The following is a 23,175-nucleotide window of genomic DNA, read 5'->3' on the forward strand; positions in this document are numbered from 1 at the left end:
TAAAAAATAATAATTTAATTTGTTATCCGTTTACGTTTTATTTATGTATAAATTTATTATTGTATAATGAAAAAAATACAAAATCATATTAAAAAACGAGATCACTAAATTAATCATGAAAGATAGATGAATTAAAACCTAAAATAAGTATAAAGTTGTATATAATTGATTTATCTTTTTCTTAGTATGCAAGAACAAATTATATTCAATGGGTACAACACAAAATAAGATCAAAACACTACGCAAATGTCACTAACAAAATTTGTGCTACAAAATTTATCTACACTCAAACACACCTTAAGAATAAGATGGTTAGCGCTGGAGCTCTTTCTCTAATTAGGGGGTCTAATCTCATTCAGGTTCTTTCTCACTTATTCTATGTCGACGATGTACTGATTTTTTGTAAAGGAAGTGTTATTAATATCAAGAATGTGGTTTCAGCTTTTAAGGCTCATGAGGCAGCGTCTTGCCAGGCAGTTAATTGCAGTAAGTCTTATATTTTTGGTGGAAATATATCACAATCTCGGTAGAATATTCTCTCGACTCTGTTAGGTTTTAATATTGTGAATTCTCCTCTAGTTTATCTTGGTGTCCCTATTTTTAAGGGAAAGCCTCGGGCTAAATTTCTTATGCCTATTGCGGACAAAATTATTCTTAAGCTCGCGTCGTGGAAAGTCTCTTCTTTCTTTCGGGGGGTAGAGTGAAGATGGTTAAATCTTCGATTCAAAGTATGTTTATCCATTCCATGTCCATCTATGATTGGCCAATTTCATGGTTGAGTTATATTGAGTGTGTTGCCCGTAATTTCATTTGGAGTGGGGAGGATTCCAAAAGCAAGATGGTCATTGTAGCGTGGAAAAAATTTCTAAACCTTATTTTGAAGGAGGACTTGATATTAGATCTTTGTTTCATCTTAATACGGCAACAAATTTAAAATTGGCGTGGGACTTTCTCAATTCGGCTGACCCTTGGGCTATTATTGTTAGAGGAAGGGTCGTAAGGAAGAATAACTTCATCAAGCATCATATTTTTTCCTCTTGTTGGTCGAGCATAAAAAGTGAGATGTCGGTGATTTATGAAAAATTCTTCTTGCCTCTATGAAAACGGCAACACTATTCGATTCTGGTACGATTTGTGGTGTGGCAAATCGTTTAATGCAGAGGGTGGAAGCCTTTCAAATCCTATATATTTGATGGATAATTCTTTTATTGTTGACGGGAAGTGGTCCTTCCCGAATGATTTGGGTATGATTCCGGTTGCTATGAAGAACATAATTCTGCAATGCCATATTCCGTATGATCTTCATCTAGATAAAAGATTATGGAATGGCTCGGTTTTGGGGGACCTTTCGCTCAAGGAGGCTTATGAGTTTAAGAGGGATTCGGGTGTTCAGGTGGAATGGTGGCGTTGGATTTGATCGAAGTTTATTCCTCCTTCTAAATCGTTCTTGGTTTGGAGATTGTTGTGTCATACCCCAAATTTGCTCATCCCGGTTCAAAAATCATAATTGGGTTTTATAAAATTCTTTGGTTCATTTTCATTTTTGATATTGAAATTTCTTTGGTTTATTTACTAACACTTTGGGCTTTAAATTTTGCTGGCTTATTTACTAATATTTTGGGATTTTAAATTTCTTTGGTTTATTTACAATAATAACATTTTGGGTTTTATAAATTTCTTTGATTTATTTACACAAACGTCTTGGTTTTTTATTTTTTTTATTTACATTAATATTTTGGATTTTATATTTTATCTATTTAAAAAATATATAATAGTTCATTTAAAATTATTTGCAATTTTTAAATAGCAAATACTTGCTTGCACTTCATATACTTTTAACTGGCTTTTAATTTTGAATAAATAATATAGCACAGTTGGCAAAAGAGAAAAGCTTGTAAACCCATAGTCATGCGTTTGAATCCCACAAGTGACATTCTTGGAATCCTTTTGGCATTTTCTATTTTCACGTACAATTTTTCAAACTTTTTTTTTTCTTTCTACGCTTTTTGTTCTTTTCCAAATCTTTTTATCAAAACTACAAACAAACATTTTCTTTTCAAAACTTTTTCCAAATCTTTTATCAAAATCAAACCTTTTGGCCAATGATTTCATATGAGGCCTTCCCCTTTTGTTAAAAAACTTTTTTCAAATCCTTTAACTAGAATTACAATATTTTTGGCCAATGATTATACTTGAGGTCTCCCATTTTAAAAATGTTTTCCTTTTAATACTTGTTTTGGCTAAAGATTTCACATGAGCCCTTTAAAATATCTATATTTTTGGCCAATGATGATGCTTGAGGCCTTCCTCTTTTTTTATTTAGTTTTTTTTTCGGGTTCTTGGTTTTGGCCTTGATCGTTACGAACAACGCTATACAAGCCAAAAATCTCTTTTTTTTTTTAAAAAAAAAAATCTAAAGGCTAAATGGGTCCCCTTGAGTACAAGGGAGGCAAAGGGTGTCTAACACCTTCCATTTGCCTAATTTACCTAATTACCCAAATCTCTTTTTAAATGTAAATTTTAAAGCAGGTTGCGACATGTTGTTCAATAAAATTGCTTCTGATGATCAACATAAGAAGAGAAATTGTTCTTTTCCGTCAATGTGCAGTCTTTGCGCTATGGAAGAAGAGACAATTTCTCATCTCTTTTTTTACCGTGCCTATGTGAGGCAGCTTTGGTATTTCGTCGTGGGGTGACATTTGGAGGGTTTGCAAGCGGAATTGGTCAGACCAATGTAAGTTAGTTTTTAAGGTGGCCGTCATATTCTTGCTTAGTTCTATTTGGTTTGCTCATAACAGTTCCAGATTCAAGGATGTTGGTATCCCTATTTTTATTTCTATTGCCAGTGTTGTTTCGGTCCGCGGGTTAGCTGTTAATTTAAGTAACACTCTGTCTTTCTTAAATATCATTGATTTTGAGATTTTGAAGAATTTTAGGGTTGTTATTCAACCTCCTTGTGCTCCGAAAATAGTGGAAGTCATTTGGAAGCATCCCCTGGGATGAGATTTGGTTTAACTGTGATGGTGCTTCTTCGGGGAATCTTGGGCCTTCTGCTTGTGGGGATATTGCGAGAGATTTTGACGGTAGGTTTTTGGACGCTTTTGCTAGCTTTTTAGGTGTTACTAATTCTCTCATTGTCAAACTCACAGGTGCTATGTTAGCCATTGAGTTCGTCCATGAGAAGGGTTGGCGTAAGATTTGGTTAGAAGCTGACTTTTTGGTTTTGGTTCGAGCTTTTTCTCCTCCTTTCAAAGTTCCTTGGCAAGTTCGGAACGGGTGGGTCAATTGTGCTAATATTACTAATAGTATGAATTTTGTGGCTTCTCATATTTTCAGATAAGGGAATAGTTGTGCGGATTCTTTGGCAAATATTAGGCTAACGGTATCAAAATACATTAACTATAATTGCATCCCTAATTTTTTTCAGGCATATTTTGTAAAGAATAAGTTTGGTCTGTCTTTCTTTAGGTTCATTTCTTCTTGAGAGGGTTTTGGTATAATCTTCACTGCTCTTTTTGTACCGTTTTCTTTATTTCAATGAAACCTTATTAAAAAAACACACCTTAACAATAAATTAAAATTATTACTAACTATTTGAAAGATAACATAAAGAGTTTTTTTTAGAGAATAAAGAAGACGAACGAACAAATTGAAAGAGAAAGAAGATAAAGAAATCGTTCGGAGAAGACGACTGAAGGAAGAGATCATCGTAAAAAATGCAATGAATAATTAATCTTCCTTATTCCAAGTCAATAAAAGTATGGCACATATCTAAAAATAATACACATCAGTATTTTTTGGACAAAAAATGAGCAAAAAACCAAAACTATTTAAAAAATAAATAAGAGGACTGATTTCGTGAGTTGGCAAAAATAGATGATCAAAAGTGTAATTTAGCCTTAAAATAAAATAATAATTTATCAAAATATTTATAACTAAATGGAATTATTTGAGTTTTATTTTATCTAAGATTATAACAGTCTATTTACCTTCATTTAAATTGTTTGCCTTATAAATAAATACTAAATAAAAAGCATATAAATGAAAGAAAACCAATCTCAATATTTAAAAAAAAAAAAAAAACTATTTTTATACAATAGATTGTCTCTATGTCTGTCACTAGAACAATCAGAAAAGTATCAAAGTAGTAGGCAAATCTAAAATAATAATTTTGTACCAAAAATAAATAATCATGAAAAAAAGAGAACCTAATTTATTTGTATGGAAAATCACATAATCTCATCTTTATTTGCACTATTATTTTATTAAATGAACTCATTATTGGTAAAAATTGCATAAAGTAAAAAAAAAAGAAGTCATTTGCTTAAATCTGAGAAGAACCTTATAAAATAAAATGTAACTTAATTCAACAGTATTTTAGGCACATCACAATTAAATATGGTAAAATTTAAAGACATGTTTGGTATAAAACTAACTTCTAGCATGTTTTTGACCTGTTTTTATAAAAAAATTCTTCATAATAAAATTCTTAGAAGAATTGGATTTTGAAGAATCATAGGAATCAGAATATGCTTCAGAGCAACTTAACTTTTATATGGAAGTAATTTAACTTTATTTTATCTTTTTATTATAAAACAGCTTAATAATAAACACTTAAAACTAGTAGCAAAAATCCCATAACAAACAACATGGTCATATAAACAGTACATTAATTAATCATGTCAATAAGACCTAGATTATTTTTCAATCACATATGTGACATGCCCCTGAAAATATCCCAAGAACATCATCAATTTGCAGGAAGATAAACTTATAGCCTAAACACTATTGTTCAAAAGCAATTTTTTTCTACACTTTATTTTTATTCTCCTCCAATACACTTCCTCTCTATGTCTGTCTTTCTGTCTCTTTCACAAAAATCTGTTTTTTTTCTTTTTCTTGTTTGCTTAGGAACTAGGCATAGGTCTCCAAACTTGTAAATCCATTTTTCCAGTCCTTTCTGCTTGATCCACTTCTGATCCTGGACTAGCTTTTTCAAAATTAATTCTGCATTTAACTGAGAATCCAAGGTCTTGTTGTTTCGGAGTAGTGTCTGCATTATGAAACAATAAGGTTATAATCTAATCAATCAATGAAGAAACTGTTTCATTGCGTGCATGTTTGGATTGACAGCGAGTTTCGAGCAATCACATATGTAGAACATGCACTACAGATGATCTAAGGATCATAAAAAGTCACGAACCTCTTGTTACGCCCGATTCAGGAGATGGAAGTCTTGTTAACAGTTTCTGGCACATGGTAGTTCCCTGAAAGTCTAGGAAAGAATAGTCTATAAACTGCGATCTCTCGAAATTACTCATCTGCTTGAAACCAAAAGAATTGGTCCATGTTTCTAGTACACCAGGAACAGCTGGTAAGACTAGTCTCTCCACTCCCAGATGCTTTAGCTTCTGATGCAAGAAAAGTATTCAAGTGAGAAATTCGATGCTAAAATTTGATGCCATATCGAGATCATTTGATATAGTTCATAAATAACTAGCTAAAATGACGTGTTTTGTATGACTTTTATATTACCTTTTCAAGCTCATCCATTAAAACACGACACATTCCAAGTCGTCTATACTGAAATCTGGTACCGACTAGAGGAACTTCAGCTATCTTGTCTCCAAATATCCTATAAAATGATATGACAAGTTAATAAAATGCAATCACAGAATCGTGCAAAAACATACTACTTGATTTAATTCTTAGTGGTAGCAGATCCTATATTCACCTTATAGTAGCCACACTGATTAGTTCTTCATTCCTCTCTAGAAGTACGGTATAGAAACCCTGGAAGTTTAGTCTGTTGAGCTCCGACCTGAAAATTTCCAAAATACATATATAAGGCACTGGCTCGGTGCGAATATAACAATAATGTAGCATAATTTAGAGATTAAATATCATGCTCATGGACAATGTATACCTGTGAACAAATCCATTAGTGAATGAAAAAACTCAAAGGTGTACATGATCCACACATTTTAAATGAAACAAATACCGACATATTTGAAAACTCAAACCGTGTAGTGATGTTTTTGCATGCCATCTTGTTAGATTAAAAGAGTTACGACTTACAAAATATATGCTCAATCCATTAGAATCATTTTTTTCTGAATCAAATAGCCAAAATCGTAACGATATATTCACGAGAGCTAAAATACTTTGTATACTCTTCAAAAACATTGGCTCAGTATTTGTGTTGCCATCCATATAGGCATAGATTTTTCGCAATAAGCTGGAAGAGAAGAAATTTATAGTGAAAAAGAAGGAAACTTTTTAATTAGTATCTTCCAATAAATGTCTAGAGACGCGTCAACTCAATCATGCATGATAAACGTAAAACTACAAACTTCGCACTAACTATATATACGATAAAAATAGTTATAGATTCTAACATATCTATGAATTTTATAAAAAAAAGTCCATTTTCCACAGTGATAGATATGTTAGAATCTATGCAGATATGTTTCAGGTTCAACTCAAGATGCCTTATTCATGGTTTGAGAGTATGAACAAACATAGAATGAAAAGAATCCTAATTAAATGTTATGAACATGAATTGAAGGATAAGAATATCTGACCTTTGGTTAAATATAACGTCTTCCACGATATCTCCGCTAGAGAATGGGTTAGGTAAGGGTTCAAAACATTCATGCATCACCGAAAGTGCAACGCTGAGTTTGCTGTAACTCTCTGCCACTAGATCATTTTCAGCACTGCCAACACTACAACTATCAGAGTTGACATACTTCACCAATGTCCAAGTTAGATTGTCCTCGCCCACTAAAACCGGCTTTCCCAATAGATTTTGGAGCCCTGTGTAGACCTGCAAAAGTGCATACGCGTAAATGTAGGAATAATCATTTTCATAAAACTTGACTCTGGCAGTATATATTGAAGACATAGAGCTTAAATGGTTTTGCTAGCATCAAACTTAAACCTATTATGCTTATCAATCGCCAAAATCATGTATTGTCCACTAGATTATTAGCTATTAAACAAAAGCCATTGATAAATGCAACCATGATCTGAGTAAAGAGCTCATTGTCGAACTAGAAAGTATTAAGTCTACTAAGTTGGATGTGGAACACTTTATTTTGGTTTGATAAAGAAAGAAAATAGAAAAAAGGGAGGTGGATTTAACTTACCCTTTCACATTCTTCTCCGCAGAACCAATTTTTCATATATCGTCTCGAGTTATCTTTTGCTCTATTTCTGAGGCACTCAACATGATCTACATAGAGTTGAAGAAAATTTTCGTTGGTCAACATATGTAGTTATGCACACACAAATAAAAAACAGACATTCACAAAGAAATGGATGAAATATTGAAGCAAATCTATATATATATCAGCTTACATTTATGTTCACACTGAATGCAAGTAAGAAAATCTCCATCTTTTGTCTCTTCAATTTTGTTTTGGCCGCAAATCCCACAACGGCATGATGGACAAAACCAATCACCATCAGGGATGCCCTACACATGCAGAATGAAACTAGTTATTTAATATGGCATTAAAGTACTGAATCGAAGGAGTTACGTCATGGACACAAAAAGGAAAGGAAATATAGCAACAGGATAGAACTTAATACGCCATAATTGAAAAGGAAACTGGTTAATAATCTACCTCCAAATTAAGACATTTCTTATGAAACGACGATGGGCATTGGTCGCATAAAATAAGTTCACCCCCGTAGTTACAAACAGAACAAATGTTGTCATTTTCGCCTTCAAACAGATTATTGCATGGTTTCTCTTTGGTTTCCCTTGACCTTTGATCATGCATTACTTCCCTCATGCAATCTAACAGTGACCTTCCATCCTTCAAAAAGATACACGCTGAAGGCCTTCTGTTACTGCTTCCACCAGCATGGTTTGCAAAGCCGCTGAGTCCAAATACATTCTGACAACATGTGCACTTAATTCCTTCTAGAGTAATCCTTCCCTCAAACGTAGGTGAGTCTCTGCCTTCTGTTTCCCAGTAATAGACCTTGTATCTTGGCAACACAATTTTGCAACCTATTAACCAAGACACAATATTTTGAGGTTTTTGATGCGACAAACCAAAAACCGTCTGCACCCTTTTGCTTGTTCTTAGCACCCGGGTAAGTTCTTCCTCCTCTTGATCCTCTTCTGCACTAGCCTTTGAAGTACTTGCGCCTTTACGGTTAGGTACTTCCTTCTCTAGATTCTTTTGTGCACTACTCTTTGAAGTCCGGGTGCCTTTACGTTTTCTCCTTGCAGTTGGTGGTGAATCATCTATAGTTTGTAATTCAGGCTCTTCTTGAAGCAATTGGAACACACTCAGCAATAGAGCATCACCATCGACATGATCTGAATCAGTCCATTCAGGAATTTTTTCTTTTAGGTACAGCCTGCATGCACCTCGAAGTGTGCGTAAACAATGATTTTGTGGAGAATTGTACACAAATGCCCTCCTTCTTTCAGTTGGGTAATCAAAGATCCATCCTTCTGCTAACAGATGTTTTTTCGCCTTTAATTTCCACTCTCTCTTCTCAGCCGAGTTTCTCTCTATTGTGTACAAGTAATATTTCACGACGGCTAGAGGACAGAATTCTGGTTCAAGTTGAACTTTAACTGAAGAAGGCTCAGTGGTTGGAGGACAAACATCTAGATCATTGTTCATTCGGGGTGGATCAGAGGCCAGATGTGAAAGATTTCTGTCAATCTGGGGCAGCTTAGAGTTCATGTTGGGATACTTTTGCAAAACTTGAGTAACTTGAAAAATCGAAGTGTAACATTTCCGGTCACGCTTATCTGGTGAAATGTACCGGTATCGTCTATTTTGACGACAACTGTTTTCGGTCCACTCAATTGTCCAACCAAGAAATGCAAGATGTTTCCTTACTTTCGTCTTCAAGGTTTCCCGAACCGTCTTGCTCCTACATCCAAGTGCATACTCATGAACAACTTCAGGACAGAATTCAACTTCAGACAGTCTCAGAGGTTGCCAAATTATGGACTTAGAATGTCTCCGTATTCGATCCTTATCTGATTCAATCTCTTCATGTAAAATAATTTGCTTCTCACAGTCCCCATCCACCAAAGGAAAGATGCTAGTCCCACCGCAGTTTTGATCTGTATCCATCAAGTTTGAAGAATCACCATTTTCCTTATGCCTATCAGATGTTCCAACATCAGAACCAGACGCATTACCATGATTAGCTTCAATGTGAACATTATCAGTTGGTTCAGATGACCCTCCTTCGAGTAAATTCTTCGGAAGGTTTAAGGCGGGGCGAACTTCGTTAAGCGTGATGGTATAGTACTCACCAATCACCTCCACAACAAGGTCTTTCCACAATTCCTTCACATTACAAGTCCATTCTCGAATGGTCTCAGCATAATCCTTTCTCATCCTAACATCATACCAAATCTGTTTGACCGAGATCGCAACATAGGATACCCTCTCACACTCCTCAAACAACTCAAGAAACACCCATTTCCCTCTTGGTAACCAATTCTCAGTTGATTCATCCCAATCCTGAGTAATTCTCAATTGCGTAACTCCAACCTTCATTTCATCACCTAAATCAGGGAAGAATATGCTCCTCTCCTCCATTCCATTGCAGCGATCGAATATCACACCTTCCCACCAAGCATCCTGATAATTCACATCAACACAAAACCCGAATGGAAGATCCATTCTCTCTAACTCAATCGAAGGCGGGACTGGTCTAATAAGTCCACGTCTGTAACTGTAACCACAATCTGAAGCAGAAGAAGAATCAACAACACCATCCAAAACATTAGAAACACTCACAACATCAACAATGTAATCTGATTCATCGTCATTAAGAATATTTTCATATTTAACATAGCGCTTCGTCCTTGCGCGGCGGATAATTTTCCCCGGATGCCATGATCCCAGAAAACCATCTTCCAAACTCCTCAGCTGAAAAAAAAAAAAAAAACATATTTACAAAACAAAACCCTTGAACTGCAAATTTCAGATTAAGAAATCACATTCACAACATGCAGGTTTTCTCCCCAAAACAACAATCACAAAAACTGAAAAAACATCAATAAAGGAAATAACATTGAGTCCACATTATATTACTATAAACAGTATCTCATCTCATTCCTAATTCATCACTTGCATGAAATCCAAACATAGCCCAAAACAAGATAACACAAAGATGAATGGTAATTCAATTATGGAAAAAAAGAATCAGAAATGTCAAATCAAGAACAGAAAATCAAAGATTCGTAAACAGAAAAAAAAAAAAAAAAAACTAGATTCTGATTCTGATATAACAGAATTACAACAGTCATGTAAAGAAACCCCCAAAAAACCCTAAAAGAACACCACATCGTAAAACCTAATACAAAATCAACAACCCAGAAATCACAAACAAAATAAAAACCAAATCTTTATACAAAAATAATCAGAAATCAGAATCATATAACATCATCGTTACCTCAACTTTTTCATTAACAAGGAGCTTTGTTTTCAACGACCCTCTTTTCCGTTTTCGATTTCCAACACTGGTATCGCCGTCACCCTCCATTGTAGACTGACGCAAGAAAAACTCAGAGCCACCGATAACAATGCAGGGAATGCGGAATTCACGTATCTTTATTCAAGAATTCAAGAAAACGATTCATAAACGAAGAAACCAAACGAAACGGCGCAATGAACAAACAATGTTAAAGCGATCGAAAACCCAAATCTCTCTCTGGTTTCTGTTTTTATGTTTTTATGTGTTTCTCAGTTCAGTTCTGTTCTGTTGTATCAGTGTTATAGTTTTGGTCACTTCAATAATATAATAAAGAAAAAATAATAAAAAATTATTTTATAATTCTCTACTTTGTTCCCATTGGTCCACGTATAGAAACCATGCACGTTACTCATGCGTTTTGAAGGTACTGTTTACTTATCGTGATCCTTTCCTCATGCTATTTTTGTTTCCTTTAAGAGGTTATTTGATTTTGATGAGTAGGAGTTTTGGTAGAGTGTGGTCCAGTGCGCGAGGGTGCATCTTGTGGGCGCGCGCCGTTTTAGTGTGTGGAGTGGGTGGACCCTACTATAAAACTCTAACGTACTGTTGAGATTTAAGGAAAAGATTTTTATTTTATTTTTTGTTGTGAATTTGTGATGAAATATTTAAGGGTGAAATAAATAAAATGAAATTAATTTCAGTATTTATAGTAAATGATGCGAGAAAAGAGGATTGGAAAGTAGGGAAAATTGATTAGGTTTTAACGTTTATATGGATATTCATGCTTGATATAAGGAAACAATGCCACATATTATTTTATTTAATTTCAGATTTTTTTTATATTTTTTTTTGACAGATGTAATAAAGATTAGTCTACAGACTTAATGAAAATGAGATTTACATGTACTTTTTCTTTAATGAATTATTTAATGAGTGTTGAAATATTATTTTTTACTTTTAAATAAATATGTAAATATTGTGTTTCTTTATCCAAAAGACTAAATAAATACTAGTATTGTTTTTCTTTATAAAAAAAATATATCATTTTTGACCAACATAAATGAATGACTAAATATAGACGGTATAAATAATTTTTTTTTTAGATTAATATCCAATTCGTCACTACCATATAAAGCAAATTTTAAAAATGTTCATGGAAAAAAACAGAAATTTCATTTAGCTTTTTTGAAAAAAAGTTTCTTTTTGATCTTTGAACAAAATAATTCAACAAATCGGATGATTTGTCGGTGGTTTCTTTTAGTTTATAGTAAGTTGATTTTTTTATTTCAATTTTTTTAAAATTGGGTGACTTGAATTAGAAACATAAATAATGTATACATGATTCGTCCACATCGTGAGCCATATAAGAATTTTGGGAAAAACATTATCAAATGTGGAATTAGTCATGAAGATTTTTAGATGTCTAAATCGTAGTTGGCAATCTAAAGTCACTACGATTTGCGAATCTAAGAATTTAGCAATCATGAACACACATTTTCTTTAGTAAATTGCAAGAACATGAGATGAAGCTGAAAAAAACTTATTGATGACGAAGAAGATAACAAAAAGAATATAAAAAGTATTGCACTTAAAGCTACTAACATCAAAGATATGGAATCAGAATATGAAGACTGTTAAAGTGAGATTGATAATCCGTGAAGCTCATGTTTCAAAAATTAAAGGAGTTCCTAAGGGATGAAAAATAAACTTCAAAACTCTAGAAGCAAAGTGAAGAAAATTCATCATCCATTCCTACATGTCATCAGTGCGGAGAAAAAGGGCATATAAGACCAATCTACCCTCAAAACCCGAAAGAAACCAACATCAAAGAAAGTTCAAGAAATCCAAAAAAGAGCATACATATCCTAGGATAACGATGATATGTAATATTCATATAAAGAAGAAGCAAACCCCTGTCTCACGAAAAATCCTCACGACAATGAGGTAACCTCTCACTTTTTATCAAAATTTATTTCATATTTGTAAGAAGCTAACAAAAGAAATGAGTAAATTAGAATAAATTACCTCTATCTCCAAAGATACTATCTCTTCCCTATTGAAAAATAAAAACATATTGGAATAAATAGAAGGTCTTAGAGAGGCAATATGATCTAATTCAAAACTCTTCATCATCTTATAAGACTTTAGACAAATATATTAAGTGTGATCAATGGGTCATTTTGAAAAATAAATTAAATTGATGATCTTCAAAATCCACTTGATAAATTCACCAAAGGGACAAACAACTTGAATCTTTTGTCAAGTAACCAAAGGCCGTCTTACAATAGGGCTGGTCTTTGTTATGAATCCAAAAACAGTAGTAAAAGCTTTAGCAATATTTTTAATGCCAAACAAACATCTAAATGCATAACCCTAAAATTTAATTATTAGTATAATAAAGACGGACATGTAGTCATGTTTTGTTTCATCAAAAACGTGAGAGCAAAGAAGAACATCCTCCTTCATACTTTTATAAAGAGTGTTGTAAACATAAAAATAAAACGCTAATACTAACACCAAAGGACCCAAAAATATATGGGTATCAAAGGTAGAAAAGTCAAGTTGTGATGCAAATGATGATACCGATGGTTGCTCCTCAAAGGACACAATTGAAGGAAACAAATATGTTCTATTGTGTCACTCTTGTGTGGGAAGAGATCTCTTCACCTAGTAAAAATAAGACAAAATCATTGAATCTTTGATTTTTGGTAAGATCCATAATCATAACATTTAATTGTTCTATTTGATCAAAGCATCATTCCACAAGTTACTTAGCATTAAGTAACGTGTGTAACAAAGGTTATAAAGTATGATTCCTCTATATGCACGGTCTATAAAAAAATTAATGTAAAATCATTTTTAAACTTCTTGTCAAAAGGACCATGACTATAGAAGAACTCATAAATGTTACATTTGATGAACTAACCCCTATAGTTGGCCGAAGTAGAAGTTGTTAATTGGCAGGTATCCCTTAAAGAACATCCTTGAAAGAAGAAAATAAAAGGATAGAAAAATATCAAATACAAGAGAAAGTCCAAAGTCCATATAGAGAAATTCAAGTTAAATAAGTCAACTAAAGAAAGTCTATTTTAAGAACACATTATCATTAAGGATCATTTCATTCAGAATATTAATGAAGATATTTCTAAGGGAATCGCGTCTCAAGACTCCCTCAGCAACAACTCTATATTTAAATTTTCATTTTTAGGCCTTCCAATCGATTATATTTGAGTTATCTAATCAATTGGAGAGGGTTTTTTCAATCGATTAGATAATATATTCGGCCCATGGATTATTTCCATTGTTGGTTTTTCCAACACTATATAAAAAAGGCACACCCTCACTTCAAATCACGCCATTTTTCAATGTTTTCATATTTATTTGGAATTTATATCTCTCCCTCTCTTTAGAAATTATTCTTATTCACTTATGTTTCCTTAGTGCTACTAAGTGAAGATTTACTTGTTCGGAAGATATTTTTGTAAGTAGTCATTTTGGTCATTTATATTCTTAAGGATGGGATACCTTTAAGAGATTGAGTTTAGTTCTTGAGATTAAACTATTATTAAAATATATGTTCTTGGTTTATTAAGCATTGTCTGAAAATGTTTTATTTTGGTTATTGAGATCAGTTAAATCTTTGAATGATTTGTTAGCTTAGCCTGGGTTAAAAGCTATCATTGGTTGGGAATAAGCCTGTTAAAATCTCAAGATCATATTGTATTAAGGTTTGTGGGCATAACCTTCAAAAGGTTAAAGTTTCTATTGAAACTCTCAACAACACCTTTTGGGGACAGGACTAGGCCAACATTCTGTCAAACCTTTATAAATTTCTAGTGCAATTTTTCTAACCCTTACTTTTATGCATTTACTTTCAATATTTTATTTTCAATGTGATTATTCACCTAAAAATAACTAATACATATTAATTGAGAAAGGTCAAAATTAATCACGAGTTTATAATCACAATATACCATATAATAAAATGGAGACAAACAACTTTTTTTTAACAAAAGAGAAAAAATTTATTTTTTATATTTTAATAAAAGATGAGGTTAGTAGATATATAACTACATAAGATTTTTTTTCTCAATTCATATTAAGGATTATTAAATTTTCATTGTTAATAATTTTGTTTGATCAAACTTATTAAATAATATATCAAATTTACTACAAATTGTTTATTATGTATTTAACTTATAGGTCAAACATTTAATTCAACTACATATTATTAGTTTGATAAACTAATGATTTTTAGTTCATAAACTTAAATCAAAACAAATATATAATTTTTATTTTGTTTTCTCATTTTAAGAGTCGTATGTTGAGTGTATAACCTTACATTAATTATTTAGAATTTTAGGAGATACAGTCGCCTCATAGTAAATTTTACCAAAAGTGAAAATTTTATGCAGGCGGAGTTACATATAGATAGTCTCAGCTTTAAACAATCTCATCAAGTAATAATGGGACATTACTTATGCGACTCCTTTCTTGCTAAAATAATAAATGTGAGTTAAGAAACTTTTTTTTAGTGGGTTTCAAATACGGGGAAAAAACACAATGGACACTTACTTAAATTATACTACAAATAAGTTAAAATAAACTTACTTAATTGATAATATAGAACTTATACTTTCCTCTTTTTACATAAGTGTCTAGTTCTTGAATGCGAGAATAATATGGAGGCTTAGATGTACATGACAAGTAGACAGGGGTTCGTGACATAGTGGTTAATATAATGAATCAGATAAGATACTAAGTTTGGTAAGAATGGAGATGGAATAACTCCATATTCGGTACCCCACTTACCATGATGTCTTACATGCCACATCTATAAATGCAGAATCCACTTAGATAAGGTGGATCATATTATTCTGACTCAATACAAATAATACCATAATAATAGTAATAACTTTGTCTACTAAAATAAGTACTCATATAAAAATACAAGTCATGTTCATATCAAACACATAAGGTTTCAAATACGGGGAAAAAACACAATGGACACTTACTTAAATTATACTACAAATAAGTTAAAATAAACTTACTTAATTGATAATATAGAACTTATACTTTCCTCTTTTTACATAAGTGTCTAGTTCTTGAATGCGAGAATAATATGGAGGCTTAGATGTACATGACAAGTAGACAGGGGTTCGTGACATAGTGGTTAATATAATGAATCAGATAAGATACTAAGTTTGGTAAGAATGGAGATGGAATAACTCCATATTCGGTACCCCATTTACCATGATGTCTTACATGCCACATCTATAAATGCATAATCCACTTAGATAAGGTGGATCCTATTATTCTGACTCAATACAAATAATACCATAATAATAGTAATAACTTTGTCTACTAAAATAAGTACTCATATAAAAATACAAGTCATGTTCATATCAAACACATAATCTATTGATGTTATCTCTACATGAGAAGAGTGACAATTGAAAAGGTTCTATGTGTTTGAATTTTCATCAAAAATTGTAATAACTAGTATTCCATACATGTTATTATTTTAAATTTAGGACTAAGTAAGATCCATTATGAGTATTATATGTTCCCAAGGTTTTATAAGCATCGAAATTAGGGTTTAGAAACAAAAAACAACATTTTGGACTTTTGACCTAGTGATTCGAGTCACAAGATTTCTTTGGCTCAAATCAAATTCACTTTATATCAAGGAAGATAATGTTAGTCAATCCGATCTACTTCTGTAATTAAAATCACAACATTAAAACATTGTTTTTCACACCTATGAATATTGGATTTGATTCATATGAAGAAGATATGAATCAATTCATGCAACATTTTTCTAAACTTTTCATGTTTGACACCTCTAAAAATCTCAAAAACACATTAAACTCCCAAAAATGATAAGGCGACATATCAAGTAAATTAATCATGCAATCAAGGAATTTAATCAAGTAATAATACATAAACTTTAGCCATCAACAACATCCTATTGTCTACCACCCAAGTGTTCATAGTTCTAAAATAACAATATGAGAGAAACATAGAAACCTAACTCTAATTCTCATAATATCCTAAAACAAAATGATCAAGTAATGGCCTAATTTTTATTGAAACCTATAAACCAACTTCAAATGATAAAGGGTTGTAGATTCTATTATATAAGATAGCTTCGTCTTGAAATATTGCTAGTTTATTGACTGACAGAATATGAGGGGAAGTTTTAAAATGATAAATTAGTGGATTAGTGTATATATATCCTTGCATGCAACTAAATGAGCCTTATTCTCCCCTCCTCTTTTCTCCAACATGTAAGCTTCCTCTCCAAACTAGAATGGTTTTTCTTTCCCCACGCTAGAGTTAAATGGAAAGGAAAAGACTATTGTGCCTTTGCAACTTGTTGATAAAACCTAGTTAATGGCATAGTTCTTGATTAATTTACATATTATTCATTTTTGTATTATCTCAAAGTAAACATGATTAATCATATTCATACTTGATAAATTCTAAAATCATGTCATCTATTGTACTAGGCAAGAAACTTCCCAACTAAGGATGTACTATACTAAGGATTTTAAGACATTTTAATTAATTAAAGAAATAATGTATGGTTGGTACACCAAGATAAATCCTTATTTTCTTCAATGTTTTTAGAATGATTTTCCTCGAGAATAGAAGTTATATAAGTCACATTCACAATGTCTATTGAAATGAAAACAAAGATTGACCACTTATTGTTTACATATGAATAGTAAAACATTATTGATTTCCATGGCCTTAAAGGAACATCATGAGGTTGGTTTACTATATCAAAAATATAACATATTTGATCTCATATTGGGAAAAGAGACAATATCACTCATGGTTCCTTACTTCCACACTCATTGTATAAGACATCAACAACCAAGAACATTTGAAGTTACTGTTACGTTTGCAACAAAAGTATGTTTTACCATTATCGTATCCCTAGAGATCGATGACTTTAAAGACAGATTAGCAGTTTTATTATTCTAACTAGGAAAGGGTTTTGTATTTGTTGTGATGCGGAAAATAAATGACAGAAAGTAAAAATGATAGAAAGGAAAGAGTTTTGTGTTAACAGTAAGAATGCTTGATAGGGGTAGATTTCATCATTATGTCAGGGGCGAATCCAAACAATATATATTTGTGTGGCTAAACATAAAATAAAATACTAACTACCATCATATTAAAAATGAATAATAATATTATTTAATGCAATACATTACAATGAAAATCGTCTATCATTCATTTCTTGAAAATAAGCTAAAATAACATCATTATTAATTGTGAGATATTGGATCGAACTCTAGTATGTCCGAAGGGTAGCTTCTTGGTTCGACAAGGTTAAGCATGAAGTCGAAGGTTGTTCACATGCTTGTGTCGAAGATGCTAGGGTTGTTAGCATGTTAAATTAGGTTTTAATGTTTAAACCCTAATTTGTTAAGTTAGCTTGTTTATTAAGTTGGCTTGTGTAATTGGCCTTGGGGAAAAAGCGCATTAGTTAGTATGTTAGGTTTTATTATAAATAACATACTAGTCTCTCATCATTGCTAAGCTGCAAATCCTAATTTAGGGTGAGAGAGGTTATTTGTTATTCTTGTAAACTTGTAATCTTGTTTTAAGAGAAAGTGAAAGAATAACGGTTATAACCAATTATTGTGTTCTTCTTCTTCCTTGTCCTTTATTCTTCCCTTGGTTTATACTTTGTTCTTGACATCGTTTTTCACAACAAATTGGTGCGGTGAGCGTGGAGAAGATGCCGTCAACAAAGTATGAGATTGAAAAGTTCACCGGAGTGAATGATTTCGGTCTGTGGCGCTTGAAGATGAAAGCCCTACTGGTTCATCAGGGTTGTTTGGAAGTGTTGAAGGGAGAGGCAGCCATGAATGCTGCATTAACGGCAGCGGAGAAGACAACTATGATCGAGAAAGCACACAGCGCAATTCTGTTGAGCCTTGGTGATAAGGTTCTACGACAGGTATCAAAGGAGACGACGGCATCAGGGTTATGGGCGAAACTTGAAAGTTTGTATATGACCAAATCGCTGGTAAATCGACTCTACCTGAAGCAAGCTTTGTATTCATTCAAGATGATTGAAGACAAAGTATTGGCTGAGCAGTTGGATATATTCAATAAGCTGATTCTTGATCTTGAAAATATTGATGTAAATATTGATGATGAAGATCAAGCGTTGTTACTATTGTGCGCTTTGCCTCGATCACATGCTCACTTCAAAGAAACTCTCTTGTATGGAAGGGAGTCCCTGACGTTTGAAGAAGTTCAATCAGCCTTGTATTCTAAGGACTTGAATGAACGAAAGGAGCATAAACCTTCGACTGTTGGTGAAGGTTTGGCCGTTAAAGGAAAATTCTTGCGAAAGAATGGTAAGTTCGACAACAAGGGCAAAAGCCAGTCGAAGTCTTATAGTGGCGAAGCATCTGGCATTCGATGCTATCATTGTAAGAAGGAGGGTCACACAAGAAAGGTGTGCCCTGAACGCCTGAAAGATCATGGAGGCAAGGATAATGGCAATGCAGCCATTGTTCAAGATGATTTTGAATCATCTTATGTTCTTGTGGTTTCAAGCAGTGACTCGAGAAGAGAGTGGATTATGGATTCAGGTTGCACTTGGAACATGATTCCAAACAAAGACTTGTTCGAGGAATTATGTGATCAAGATGGTGGATCAGTATTGCTGGGAAACAACAAGGCTTGCAAGATTGCAGGTATTGGATCTGTTAGATTCAAGCTCCATGATGAGTCAATAAGGTTGTTGGCTGAAGTCAGGTATGTTCCTGATTTGAAGAGAAATCTGCTTTCTCTTGGTGAATTCGACAAGAAAGGATATGTTTTCCAAGGAGAGAAAAGTATCCTAAGAGTCATGAAGGGTTCGAAGGAAGTCTTGAGAGGCGTGAAGAAACAAGGCTTGTATACCCTTGAGGCTGAAGTTGTAAGTGGTTCGACAAATGTTGCATCCACGAAACCTTTGTCGAAGACAGAAATCTGGCACATGAGATTGGGCCATGTCAGTGAAAGGGGTCTGGTCGAATTAGGGAAACAAAATCTACTTGGTGGAGACAAAGTCTAAAAGCTGAAGTTTTGTGAACCCTGTGTACTTGGAAAATCTTGCAAAGTGAAGTTCAACAAAGGCAAACAAAGAACACATGGATCCCTTGACTACATCCATGCTGATCTTTGGGGGCCTGCAAGGTGTGCATCACATTCTGGGGCAAGGTATTTCCTATCCATAGTAGATGATTATTCCAGAAAATTATGGGTATTCATCCAGAAGACTAAGGATGAAACTTTTGAGAATTTCAAAAGTTGGAAGACTCTGGTTGAAAATCAGACTGGCAGAAAGGTCAAGAGGTTGAGAACCGACAATGGCCTTGAATTTTGCAATGAGGTATTCGACAGTTTTTGTGCTACCTCTAGTATTGCAAGGCATAGAACTACTGCAGGTACTCCACAACAAAATGGTTTTGCTGAAAGGTTTAATCGAACTATTTTGGAGAGAGTCAGATGTATGTTGACTAGTGCGGGGTTAAAGAAGGTGTTCTGGGCTGAGGCTGTTGCGACAGCAACATATCTGATAAACAGATGTCCTTCGACAACGTTAGATATGAAGACACCTGAAGAAGTTTGGTCGGGACATCCACCAGATCTCGACAAACTAAGAGTATTTGGCTGCGTAGCCTATGCTCATATTAGGCAAGACAAGGTCGAACCTAGAGCTCTGAAATGCATGTTCATGGGATACCCTGAAGGAGTCAAAGCTTATAGGCTATGGTGCCTAGAGCCAGGTCACAGGAGGTGTATCACCAGTCGAGATGTAGTTTTCAATGAAGCTGAAATGGCTTTCAAGAAAACTGATGATGGTCGAAGAACAGAAGAGCTGGAACAGGTAGAGATTCCTGTTGAGGTGGAGCATGTTGATGCTGAATTGCATATCCCTGATGAAGTCGAAGAAGAAGCAGAAGATGCTGAGGAAGTTGAGGAAACTGAAGATGACTACCTATTGTCGAGAGATAGGTCGAGAAGAGTCATCAAACCACCTCAGAGACTTGGGTATGCAGATCTTATAGCTTATGCATTAAACTCTGCCAGTGAGGTTCTTGATGATGAACCTAGAGATTATAAGGAAGTTATGAGGAGTTAAAATAAGACTGAATGGCTGAAGGCCATGGATGATGAGATGAAATCTCTTCATGATAATCACACTTGGGAACTGATCAAGAAACCTGTTGGGGCAAGGTTAGTCAGCTGTAAATGGATTTTCAAAGTTAAGGAAGGAATTGAAGGAGTGACGTCGAAAAGATACAAGGCAAGACTGGTCGCAAGGGGTTTCACTCAGAAAGAAGGTGTCGACTTCAATGATGTGTTCTCTCCTGTTGTGAAGCATAGGTCCATTCGAATGTTGCTTGCCATGGTGGCACAGTTCGACCTTGAACTGGAACAAATGGATGTGAAGACTGCGTTCTTGTATGGTGATTTAGATGAAACGATTCTGATGAGGCAACCTGAAGGGTATGTCGAAAAGGGAAAGGAAGATTATGTGTGCAAGCTAAAAAGATCTTTATATGGGCTGAAACAATCTCCTCGACAGTGGAATAGGAGATTCGACAAGTTCATGGCACACATAAGTTTCATTAGAAGTCAGTTCGACCACTGGGTTTACTTCAGATTTCGACCTGGTAATTCATTTGTTATTTTGTTGCTTTATGTTGATGATATTCTCATAGCAAGCAACAGTGTCGAAGATGTGATGAGGGTGAAGGCTGAACTCAATAAGGAGTTCGATATGAAGGATCTGGGAGCTGCTTCCAGGATTCTTGGAATTGACATTCGAAGAGATAGAAAGAAGTCAAAGTTATGCCTATCTCAAGAGGCATATCTACGGAAGATTCTTGAAAAGTTTGGTATGTCGAATTCGAAGCCTGTTGTGACTCCAACAAACCCTCAATTCAAGCTGAGTATTGATCAGTGTCCCAGTACTGATGTCGAAAGAGCCTATATGAATAGAATCCCATATGCTAATATAGTCGGTTCTTTGATGTATGCTATGGTTTGTACTAGACCCGACATAGCATACGCAGTAAGTCTTGTAAGCAGGTACATGGCGAATCCTGGAAAGGCTCACTGGCAAGCATTGAAGTGGATTTTAAGGTACATAAATGGGTCTCTTAATAGAGTCCTAATTTATGGTGGAGCCTTGGGTGAAGATGGTAAAGTAGTAATCGAAGGATATGTCGACTCTGATTATGCAGGTTGTATGGATTCCAGGAAATCTATTTCTAGATATGTTTTCACTATGTTTGGCACAGCAATTAGTTGGAAAGCAACACTTCAGAAAGTTGTTGCTCTATCAACCACTGAAGCGAAGTATATTGCATTAACTGAAGCTGTGAAAGAAGCATTGTGGCTTGAAGTTTTTGCGAAGGAGCTGAAACTTCAAGGTCGAGGTATCACTGTTAAATGTGATAGTCAAAGTGCAATACACCTGTTGAAGAATTCAGCCTATCATGAGCGAACTAAGCACATTGATGTGAGGCTGCATTTCGTCAGAGGAGTAATCGAACATGGAGAAGTCCAAGTGCTGAAGGTTTCGACTGAAGACAATGCTGCTGATATGATCACCAAGACATTACCGAGTTGCAAGTTTTTCCACTGTATGCAGTTGCTAAAGCTGCATGAAGAAAGCTAGTTTGTTCCCTTGATGTTGTAGAGTTAGATTCAAGGTGGAGATTTGTGAGATATTGGATCGAACTCTAGTATGGACGAAGGGTAGCTTCTTGGTTCAACCGGGTTAAGCATGAAGTCGAAGGTTGTTCACATGCTTGTGTCGAAGATGCTAGGGTTGTTAGCATGTTAAATTAGGTTTTAGTGTTTAAACCCTAATTTGTTAAGTTAGCTTGTTTATTAAGTTGGTTTGTGTAATGGGCCTTGTGGAAAAAGCCCATTAGTTAGTATGTTAGGTTTTATTATAAATAGCATACTAGTCTCTCATTATTGCTAAGCTGCAAATCCTAATTTAGGGTGAGAGAGGTTATTTGTTATTCTTGTAAACTTGTAATCTTGTTTTAAGAGAAAGTGAAAGAATAACGGTTATAACCAATTATTGTGTTCCTCTTCTTCCTTGTCCTTTATTCTTCCCTTGGTTTATACTTTGTTCTTGACATCGTTTTTCACAACATTAATATTCCAAGAACATTTCTTTTTATAAAAGTTACAAGACGAACATATAACCACTCGTCACTCATTTTGTTATATAACTGACTCTTTGCAATGATAACGGACTCATTTTGTTAATTGCGAGGAGGTTGATGACGACATATTTTTAAATAAGCTTTCTTTACCTCATTTTGGATGTCAAGATGATAGCTTGAAACTGGAGGCCTAATACCCATATATGTTTCCAACAATTCATAATCAACAACATTGATACTCTCACTTGAATGTTGAGTTTTCGATGCTTCTAGATTAGCCGAAGAAGCATATTTGACCCTAGAAAGTACTGGAGAAAACTTCTTCATCCTATAAAGAGAGCAATAAAACCAAATGATTAGAAAGAAAATAATTTCTGAGAAATTAAGAAAATTGATATTATTAATAAATTGGGTTTTAGGGTTCAACTAAAAAAGGAGAAAAGAATGAGGAAATTTTGAAATATCCACTTTACCTTTGATTTTCAATCACCCACAAATAAAT

General features: G+C 34.0%; 1 protein-coding gene across 1 annotated transcript; it reads right to left on the minus strand.

The window, feature by feature from the left end:
* Nucleotides 1–4,640: 4,640 nt before the first annotated feature.
* LOC131617409 (uncharacterized) lies at nt 4,641–10,721 on the minus strand. The gene is made up of 9 exons (XM_058888699.1): nt 10,447–10,721; nt 7,632–9,920; nt 7,363–7,480; nt 7,152–7,237; nt 6,585–6,829; nt 5,735–5,821; nt 5,536–5,635; nt 5,204–5,411; nt 4,641–5,053 (listed from the first exon to the last, which is right to left on the minus strand). The coding sequence occupies exons 1-9, from the start codon at nt 10,534–10,536 to the stop codon at nt 4,908–4,910; spliced, it is 3,369 nt and encodes a 1,122-aa protein (XP_058744682.1). The 5' UTR covers nt 10,537–10,721; the 3' UTR covers nt 4,641–4,907.
* Between the last annotated feature and the right edge of the window lie 12,454 nt (nt 10,722–23,175).

Source organism: Vicia villosa, linkage group LG7 (genome assembly GCF_029867415.1).
Source record: "Vicia villosa cultivar HV-30 ecotype Madison, WI linkage group LG7, Vvil1.0, whole genome shotgun sequence".
In the NCBI taxonomy this organism is placed as follows: domain Eukaryota; kingdom Viridiplantae; phylum Streptophyta; class Magnoliopsida; order Fabales; family Fabaceae; genus Vicia; species Vicia villosa.

What these genes read in the sequence shown, in the direction of transcription:
- LOC131617409 (XM_058888699.1), bottom strand. Translation starts at nt 10,536, where the DNA reads ATGGAGGGTGACGGCGATACCAGTGTTGGAAATCGAAAACGGAAAAGA. An exon ending in TAATGGATGAGCTTGAAAAG is followed by an intron (nt 5,412 to 5,535) that starts GTAATATAAAAG and finishes TTCTTGCATCAG; the next exon opens with AAGCTAAAGCATCTGGGAGT. An exon ending in TGAATCGGGCGTAACAAGAG is followed by an intron (nt 5,054 to 5,203) that starts GTTCGTGACTTT and finishes TTCATAATGCAG; the next exon opens with ACACTACTCCGAAACAACAA.